General features: G+C 40.0%; 1 protein-coding gene across 1 annotated transcript in view; it reads left to right on the top strand.

Moving 5' to 3' along the window:
* Window positions 1-10,223, top strand: part of SERINC5 (serine incorporator 5) — a 119,040-nt gene extending 108,817 nt beyond the window's left edge. The window contains exons 11-12 of the mRNA XM_007943463.2: window positions 5,464-5,608; window positions 10,076-10,223. Coding sequence (XP_007941654.2) covers window positions 5,464-5,608; window positions 10,076-10,223 — 293 coding nt within the window. The remainder of the gene's footprint in view (window positions 1-5,463; window positions 5,609-10,075) is intronic.
* Window positions 10,224-10,505: the final 282 nt, after the last annotated feature.

Below are 10,505 nucleotides of genomic sequence, written 5' to 3'. Positions count from 1 at the left end.
TTCTCCCTCTCCATCAGGGGTCTGTTACATAGATCCCCGTCCAAGTGGATGACAGTGGTAGCCGGGCACCATCTAGTTCTTCTGGTCTCATAGTCATACCTATATGCAGATAGTCAGCCTACTGCAGATTGGATGGTGTACCAGTCGCTAGGACTGATTGTTTCCGTGAATTTTGGTTTTCTTCATTCTTCTTTGCTCTGGACGAGGAGACACCCATCATTGCATCTAGATGGCAGCTTGGTGGCTTTTAAGAACCCAGTCACTACTCGCTAAAGTAGGAGGTGGAACAATGTTTTGTATAGTATGTTATTCCAATTGAGCTTGATGTCCTCTGTGACTATGGTCCCAAGCCTGCAGGTTCAACTACTCAGTCCCTCTGGGTAGCTGGCTGTGACCAAGCAGTGACCACAACCTTGCCCATTGTCTGCCAACCCTACACATGTTCTTGGATACACTCCCCATTTCATAGACATACCTAATCTTTCAGCCTGTCCACCCATCTGTCCACCCATATACCCATGTTTGCCTTCACTGACAGCGCAGTACTGTGTGTGCAAAAGAGTTCATATTTGTTGTCTGTACCTCCCATGTACCTCTCTATGTGTTTCTCATCCTCGATGCTGCCATATTGGTCACTCGCATTTGGTACATTGCCCTTCTCTTCACCCAAATCAGTACTTATCTCTATCTGTGTAACAGCGTTCCCTCCCCTCCCCTCCTCCCCGGTAACCAACAAAGAAAATTTCCTTCTATAGATAAACCTTTCCTTAACTTTTACAATAACGGACTAATACAATATTTATCCTTTTGTGATTGACTTACTTCACTCAGCATAATGTCCTCAAAGTTCATCCATGTTATGCAGTGTTTTGCAGATTCTACATTATTCTTTAGTATTGCATAGTATTCCATTGTGTGCATGTACCATAGTTTGGTTATCCATTCCTCAGCTGATGGACACCTAAGTTGTTTCCATCTTTTGGCTGTTGTAAATAGTGCTGCGATGAACATGGGTGTGCGGTGATTTTCTTTTAGGATCTATCCTGGTTGGGGTTCGTTGGACTTCCTGAATGGATATATTCTCATCTTTCATCATATCAGAGAAGTTCTCTTTCAACAAATCTTGAACAATTTTCTCAGTGGTTTTATTTTTCTTTTCCTGTTCTGAAATTTCAGTGACACATATGTTATTCTGTTTGATGGTATCCCACATGATCCTTAGGCTTTCTTCATTTTGTTTTCATCTTTTTTCTGATTGATCCCTTTCCATAGAAGTATTCTGGTATTTGTCTTCAGTCTCATTAATTCTGTCTTCCATTGCATCAGTTCTACTCCTTTTCCCTTTTAATGTGTTATCTATTTCTGAAAATTTAGCATTAATCTTCTGGATTTCTATCTGTAGATTTAGAATCATTTATAATTTTTGATTTATTTTGTCATTTGTTCTTGTATTTTCTTCCAAAATTCTTCCAGGGATTTGTCTTTGTTTTCCTTGATCTGTCTCTTAATCCTTTGGAGATATCTAAATATAATTCTTTGGAATTCCTTGTCAGGCAGTTCCAGTGCTGTTTCTTCCTCAGGGATGTGTCCTGGGTCTGTATCTTGGTCCCTTGTTTTTCCTGCTTTATCTTGCTTCTTTGTGTGGACTGTGATGATCTGTTGTCTTGGAGACATTTTGATGTTGTTGTATTTAGAGCTCCGTCAACTGTTTGTGAAGAGCAGCTAAGGGTGAGTCAGGCTCTTCTTGATGGTTGTTGATTGTAGGTCTGTTGGTGGAGAAGGAGGTGGTGACTCTCACTCAGTAAGTGAAGCTGCAGGAGCTGTGGGTATAGTTGTGTCTTATGGGGACTATTACTTTTTCTCACTCAGATAAAAATAACAATTGAATAACCATCAAAAAAAAAAAAGTAAAAGCAAATGGACATAAAACACACTGTGTAATCCCACAGGAACAGTAACCGAAAAAGATAAAAGGGAAAAAAAACAAGAATAAAACAAAAGAAAAAACACCACAGTATCTGGGGAGAGGGCAATAAGAGATAAAAAGTAGAGAAGGAGAATAATGAAGAAAAAAGTGGAAAAAATGCTAAAAGCAAAACATGAAATGGGGTTACCCACATGAAAGAAAAAAAAAAATTGGAACCAGGAACAAGAAAGAGAAAAAAAAGCTGAAAACTAGAGCCTGTGAAGGAAAGTATAAAGAATGACAATAAAAAGGACAAAAATAGTAATAATAGTAGTAGTTTTAAAACAGAAACAAGCAAACTTTAAAAAAAATAAATAAATAAATCTGGACAGGGCAGGGTAGGGTGCCCAGGCTCTGTTAGAGCACAGACTGGGATGGAATTCTTGCAGTCCTAGAAAGTGGGTGGGTGTGAGGGATTGCTACACCTCCGTTCACCAAGAGGATGTGAGATATAAGAGTAACAGGGAATGTCGCACCTTTTCAGTAGTCCGTATGTCCAGGATGGCTCTGCAATTCCTAGCAAGTGGAGCCTGTTTTTAAGTCCCTGGAATCTGGGAGAACATTGTCGCTTTAAATATCCAAAATGGTCAAGCCGCTTGTAAACGTTCAAAATGGCTGCATCCTCCAGACCGGCAGAAGGCCACAGCTCTGCCCACTGTCCTCTTCGCTGCTTCCCCTTTTATTCACCAGCCACCAGAGCAGTCCTCTGTACAGTCCCTAGTAGCAGGGCTGTATTTTAGGTTAATTTTTCGGCCCTACCACCACTCAGCAATATCCAAGCTGTCTGTGCCATCAGGATTGCTGCCAGACTGCAGCTCCGTATGTCTCTTTTATTGCTATTTTCATGCAAATTCTTCTGCTAGTTGGAGTTTAATCCATTTCTATATCTTTCCCTTCAAGGCTTAGGGGTCCAGGATTATCATCCGTATCTGTGTTAATTGGTTCCCCTTTTCTTTGTTGAAGAGGGTCTGTGCATTCCTTCTGCCTATTCCACCATCTTACGGGAACTCCTCTGCTCACAAGCTTTTAAGACCCCAGTGCCTACTCACCGCAGTAGGATGTGGAACATTGTTTTTGTGGGTTATATTATGCCAGTTGACCTTAGTGTTCCCCAAGACTATGATCTTGATCCTCCATGCCCAGCAACTCATTCCCTCAAGGTGTTTGGTTATGACCCAAAAGTTTTCATAACTTTGCCCCCTGTATGCTCTTTCTATGTTCCTGGATACATTTGCAGCATATATAAATACATTGTTATTGTTGTTTTTATGTGCTGTCAAGTCAGACCGGACTCATAGCGACCCCTCCTTGGGTTTCTGAGGCAGTATCATTATGAAAGTAGAATGCCCAACCTTCCTTCTGAGGAGTGGCTGGTGGGTTTAAACCATCAGCCTTCTGGTTAGCAGTCAAGTGCCTTAGGCACTATGCCTAGGTAGAAATATTTTCTCTCAAACCTGTATATATTCATGGGTATAGTCCCATTCGCCTTCCCACCTCATTTGGATTGAATGGCTGTGCATGTATCTACTCATAGATTATTGTTATTACTGTTATTGCAGGATTGTGTATGTAATGGTATTCACCTTTTTTTGCCTTTAACTCTTCTGCTCCTCATTGTGACTTACACTATCTTGATCATTTTATGCTCATTTTCTCCTTTACTGTATATTGCCTTCCCATCACCCAGGTTAATGCATATCTAGTTGGTGTTTAATCTTCCCTTCCCCTCTCACCCCTGGTAATCTTCAAAGAATGATTCTCTCTGTGAGTAAACCTTTTCTTGACTTTTTACAGTAGTGGTGCTATACAATAATTGCCCTTTCGTGATTGACTAATTTCACTCTATATAGTTTTTTCTGGGTTCATCCATGTCATGAGGTGTTTTGCAGATTCATTGTTATTCTTTAATGTTGCATGGTGTCTCTTGTGTGTATGTACCATTGTTTGTTAATCCACTCATAAATTGATAGGGACTTAAGTGGTTTCCATCTTGTTGCTATTGTGAATAATGCTGCAATGAGCATGGGTGTGCATGTATCTATTCATGTCATGGCTTTATTTCTCTGGGATATATATCTAGTAGTAGGATTGCCGGATCATATGGTATTTCTATTTCCAACTTCTTAGGAAAACGCCATACTGCTTTTCATAGTGGTTGTCCCATTTTATAGTCCCACCAGCAGGGTTCCAGTCTTGCCACACTTTTGTCAGCATTTGTTGTTTTCTGTACATATATACATAGTATTTTTAACTATGCTATTGATGCTGGGGTGAGATGATATCTTATTGTTATTTTGATGTGCATCTCCCTAATGGCTAATTATTGTGACCATTTCATGTGTTTGTTAACCAGCTGACTAACTTCTTTGAAGTATCTATTCATATCTTCCATCCATATTTTAATTGGATTACTTGTCTCTTTTTTGCTAAAGTATTGAAGTTTTCTATAAATTTTAGAGATTAGTCACTTGTCTGATGTATTGTTGCCAAATTTTTTCCCCAGTCTGTACATTCTCTCTCTCTCTCTCTCTTTTTTTTTTTTAAATCTTTTGATGCACATAAATGTTTAATTCTTATGAGGTCACAGTCATCTAGTTCGTCTTCTGCTGTTTGTTGTTTTTAGTTATATTTGGTGGTATATTTTTGCCGTGTATTAAGCTCCTAAATTTGCCCCTATTTTTTCTCTGATTATGTTTAATGTTTTATGTTTTACATTTATGTGTTTGATCCATCTTGAGTTAATTTTTTCTATGGTATGAGATAAGGATCCTGATTCATTTTTGTGTGAATGATTATCCAGTTTTAGCAGCACCATTTGTTACAGAGTCTATCTCTTCCTCATTTAATGGGGTTCAGCCCTTTGTCAAAGATCAGCTGCCCTAGGGGAATATTTACTTCTGGGTTCTCAATTCTGTTCAGTTTGACTGATTCCTTCCTTCTGCTTACTTTTCTCCTTGAATTGGAGAATCCCAGGGGATTGGGAACTTTTCAGGCTACTCTCCGTTTCTTTTAAGTTTCTAATAAGTTTTATAGGCACTCTGGTGCTGCAGTGCCTAAGGCATTTGACTGCTAACCAGAAGGTTAGTGGTTCAGACCATTCAGTAAAAGGAAGATGGGACAATTTACTTCCATAAAGATTTATTGCCTTGGTAACCCAATGGGAGTCATTATGAGTTGGAATTGACTCTAGGGCAGTGGGTTTGGTGGTTTTTTTTTTTTTTTTTTAATAAATTTTATATGTTTTTAAAGGCTCTCTTTGCTCTGATCTGTTAAAATAAATATGGTGTTAGGTAACTTGTCATATTTAGGAAGGTACTGGGGTGGGTAGAGGTCTTGTGTTCATAGCAAAGATAAAAGTTGTTGAGGATACGAATGATTTTTGACATCTTTTCTACTCAGCATCTCCTGGGATTGAAATTAATGAGTGTGATTTTGCAGAAGTAACAAGTGTATGTATGTGTTCACATTGAGCCTGTGCTTCCCTATGTGACCCACAGATGCTGAAGAGCAGCAGAATGTGAAAGAAGGACCATGGATCATTTATGACGAGAAGAAAGGCACTGTCTATAGCTACCCCTATTTCCACTTCGTGTTCTTTTTGGCAACCCTTTATGTGATGATGACTGTGACCAACTGGTTCAAGTACGTGGCTTGTTTCCTTAGACATTTTAGAAAAGTCTAAACAAAATAAATGAGAAAACATATCCAGTTAATTACTGTTCTTTAAGGTACTGAGACACAAATGAAATCTCCCAGAGTAAACGAAACTCTTCCACACTATACCAGATAGTGTTCCCCTGCTATCCTTAAGGTTTTCACTAGTTAGTTTTTTTCAGAAGTAGATCTCCAGTTAGTAGATTACTGATGTCCGATGGATCTTGGTTAAAAGCAGAGAAGACCAGAAAGATATTTATCTGTATTTTTTTATTAACTATGCAAAAGCATTCAAATGTTTAGATCATAATAAATTATGAATAACATTGATAAGAATGGTAATTCCAGAACACTTAATTGTGCTCATGAGAAACCTGTATGTAGATCAAGAAGCAGTCATTCGAACAGAATTAAAGGGGATACCGTTGCATGGTTTAAAATTGGAAATGGTGTGTATAAGTGTTGTATCTTTTCACTGCCACTCCTCAGAAGGAAGGTTGGGCAGTCCTACTTCCGTAGTGATACTGCCTCGGAAACCCAAGGAGGGGTCGCTATGAGTCGGGGCCGACTCGACAGCACATAACAACAACACCACATACCTTTTCAATGTGTATAATGAGCAAATAATCCCAGAAGCTGAACTATGTGAAGAAGAACATAGCATCAGGTTCGGTGGAAGACTCATTAACAATCTGCTATACGCAGATGACACAACTTTGCTTGCTGAAAGTGAAGGGGTCTTGAAGCACTTACTGATGCAGATCAAAGACTACAGTCTTCAGTGTGGATTATACCTCAACATAAAACAAAAATCCTCACAACTGGACCTATAGCCAACATTATGATAAATGGAAAAAAGATTGAAGTTGTCAAGGATTTCATTTTCTTAGGTCCACAGTCAGCACTAATGGAAGCAGCAGTTAAGAAATCAGATGACATTTGGGCAGATCTGCTGCAAAAGATCTCTTTAAAGTGTCTTTTTTTTTTTTCTGAAAAAAAAAGCACAGATGTCACTTTAAGGACTAAGGGGAGTTTTACCCAAGTCATGGTATTTTTAATCACCTAATATACATGTGAATGCTAAACAATAAGGAAAACTGAAGAAGAATTGATGAATTTGAATTATGGTATTGCTGAAGAAGACTGAATATACCATAGACTGCCAGAAGAATGAACAAATCTGTCTTGGAAGATGTATAGCCAGAATGCTCCTTAGAAGTGATGATGGTGAGACTCCATCTCATGTACTTTGGACGTGTGATCAGGAGGAGCAGTCCCTGGAAAAGAACATCAAGCTTGGTAAAGTAGAAAGCCAGCAAAAAAGAGGAAGATCCTCAATGAGATGGATTGACATCATGGGTGCAACATTGGGCTCAAACATAGCCATTGAAGATTCAAGAGCCATTGAAGATGGCATAGGATTGGGCAGTGTTTTGTTGTTTTACACAGGGTCGCTATTATGATTCGGTTTCAACTCAATGATACCTAACAACAAAGTAGGCAGTCTACTTCAGTAGAGATACTGCTTGGGAAACTTGAGGAGGGGTCACTATGAGTTGGACTGAATCAACAGCAGTGAGTTAGTTGAGCTGTACTCAAAACCTTTCTAGAAACAGTTTAGAGTTACTAACAGTTCATCAGCATGGTTTTTAAACTCTGGAAATTGGTGAGACATACTGTAACTCTAACAAAATAGAAGGCAAACTCCTTTAAGGGCAATTTTAAAGCGTACAGTAGTAGCAGTGGAGGAAACACTTGGTGATGGCACATTTCTAAGAATTCCTAAGTAGTCATTTGCTTTACAAAAGAGGAAATATTATTTATATTCTGTATTACAAAAGTATGGCGTGTGTTATTTAAAAAAAAAAAAGTGGAGATATGAAAAGTAACATTCCCCTTTGACTTCTGCCCACTCAGAGATAACCACTGCTAGCAGTATAGTTAGTGCATGTCCTTCCCTTCTTTTGTATGCATTTATAAACATGTTGTTGTTGTCGTTATGTGCCGTCGAGTCAGACCTGACTCATAGCGACCCCTCCTTGGGTTTCCGAGGCAGTATCACTACGGAAGTAGATTGCCCCATCTTCCTTCTGAGGAGTGGCTGGTGGGTTTGAACCACCAGCCTTCTGGTTAGCAGTCAAGTGCCTTAGCCACTATGCTACCAGAGCTCCCAATTATATTTTAAAAGACATAAATATGACTACACATGTTTTCTCCCTTGCGGTGTTGTTATATTTTAAACTTGACAATACATGAAGGATTTGACTTTCTCTGTCACTGTACAGAGATTCAAGAGCTCTGGTAGCATAATGCCTAAGACACTTGACTGCTAACCAGAAGACTGGTGGTTCAAATCCACCAGCCACTCCTGGAAGCAAGGTTGGGCAATCTACTTCCATAGTGATACTACCTCGGCAGCCCATGGAGGGATCACTATGAGTTGGGTCCAACTCGATTGCACATAACAACAACAACATATAGAGATTCAGGAGTCCCTGATTGATGCAAATGGTTAAGTACTTGACTAGTAACTGAAAAGCTGGAGATTTGGGTCCACCCAGAGGCACCTCTAAAGAAAAGCCTGGCCATTCACTTCTGAACAATCAGCCTTTGAAAAGCCTGTGGTGCACAGTCTTACCCTGACACACATGGGGTCACCATGAGTTGGAATTACTCAACAGCAACTTGTTACATAGAGATTCACTCATTTTGTACAAATCCGCAGTTTTTGTTTATTCATTGATTCAACAAATATTTGAATGGTTATTATATGCTAGGTGGCAGTGATTACATTCTAATGGGAGAGACAGATTGTGATCAAAACCAAATACAGTGAGTCAGATGGTAACTGCCACATCTTTCTCCCATGGAGCAGCTGGTTTATTCAAACCTGTAGTCTTTTGGTTAGCAGCCAAGCCCTTTTAACCACTACACCACCAGGGCTCTTGAGTATTAAGAAGAAAAATAAAATGGGAAGGGAAATTAGGAGTGCCTAATGGAGCTTGAGGTGATGGGGTGGCAGTTTCAAATGGGAAGACTTGCTGAGAAGATTTTTCCTGAGCATCCTCCTGAAAGAGGAGAGAGGGAGGGAGGCTTGTGTGCTTTCCATGCTTCCCAGTGATGCTGACTTGCCTAGGGAATTCCTGGAAGAAATGGGCTTGGGAAGTTTAAGGCAGGTTGGAGAGATCTGTAATCAAATAGGCAATAACAAGTGTTGGTGAGCATGTGGAGAAATCAGACTCCCCACATACTGCTGGTGGAAATGTGAAATAGTGTAGCCACTTTGGAAAACCACCTGGCAGTTCTTCAGATGATTAAATATGAGTTATAATACAGTCCAGCAACTCCACTCCTAGGTGTGTACTCCAGAGAAATGAAAACCATATGCACACAAACTTTGTACATGAATGTTCACAACAGCATCATTCTTTTATTATTATTATTATTATTATTATTTTAATCTAAGAGCTTGTTTTACCTTCAATGTTACATGTACACAATAGCATCATTCTTGACAACCAAAAAGTGAAAACAACCCAAATGTCTGTCAAATGATGAATGGATAACAAAGTGTGGCTTAGCCATACAATGGAATATTATTTGGCAATAAAACGGAATGAAGGACTGTTACCTGCTGCAACATATGTTGTTGTTGTTGTTATGTGCCATCGAGTCGGCCCCAACTCATAGCGACCCCTCCTTGGGTTTCTGAAGCAGTATCACTACAGACGTAGATTACCCCATCTTCCTCCCGAGGAGTGGTCGGTGGATTTGAACCGCCAGCCTTCTGGTTAGCAGTCAAGTGCCTTAGGCACTATGCTACCAGGGCTCCCGCTGCAACATGTTGTTGTTGTTGTTGTTATGTGCCATCGAGTCGGCCCCAACCCATAGCGACCCCTCCTTGGGTTTCCGAGGCGGTATCACTACGGAAGTAGATTGCCCAACCTTCCTTCCGAGGAGTGGCTGGTGGGTTTGAACCGCCAGCCTTCTGGTTAACAGTCAAATGCCTTAGGCACTATGCTACCAGAGCTCCTGTAGGAACCTTAAAAACATTATGCTAAGTGAAAGAAGCCAATCACAAAGGACCATATAATGTACGATTCCATTTTTATTAAACATCCTGAATATGCAAATTCATAAAGATACAAATTAGTGGTTTTCAGGGGGTAGTGGAGGGTTATGGCTAAAGGGGGTGCAGGATTTCTTTTTGGATTGATGAAAGTGTTCTAAAATTGATTGTTGTGATGGTTTTACAAGTCTGTGAACATACTTAAAGCTATTGAATTGTACGCTTTAAGTGGGTGGATTATATGGCGTGTGAATTATCTCTCATTAAATCTGTTTTTAAAAAAAAGGATAGAATCAGAAGCAGGGAGACACTTAGTGGGTGAGACCTTCTCCCCACCCACTACTCTTTTCCTGCTCTGACCACATCTGGGTCTTTTGTTTCCTCAGTTACGAAAGTGCGAACATTGAAACCTTCTTCAATGAGAGCTGGTCCATCTTCTGGGTCAAGATGGCCTCCTGCTGGATGTGTGTGCTGCTGTACCTGTGGACACTGGTCGCTCCCCTCTGCTGTCCCTCTCGGCAGTTCTATGTGTGAAGATCTGAGCAAACCCTGGGTTTGGCACACCTGCAGGCTAGAGTGACGTGCGTCCTTTGAACAAGTGCCCCAGGTGTTTACACAATAACTGATGTCCTCTGAAAAGTTGACAGTCCCTGGTTGGCTTAAGTGAATCTGAAAAAGCTTTCAGGAAAAAAAAAAACTTCTGATAAGCTTTTTTAATTATGAAATTGGAAAAGAAACTACTTATTTCACCCAAAGGAATTACAACCAAACTATCATGGGTGATATATTTTGTATGTCTTGCCCCAGATACTGGGT

The sequence above is a fragment of the Orycteropus afer genome, unplaced genomic scaffold, assembly GCF_000298275.1.
Source record: "Orycteropus afer afer isolate SDZICR_OR568_19922 unplaced genomic scaffold, OryAfe1.0 scaffold00107, whole genome shotgun sequence".
In the NCBI taxonomy this organism is placed as follows: Eukaryota; Metazoa; Chordata; class Mammalia; order Tubulidentata; family Orycteropodidae; genus Orycteropus; species Orycteropus afer.
Note: the sequence above shows the minus strand (reverse complement) of the source record. Positions and strands in the feature narration are given on the sequence as shown.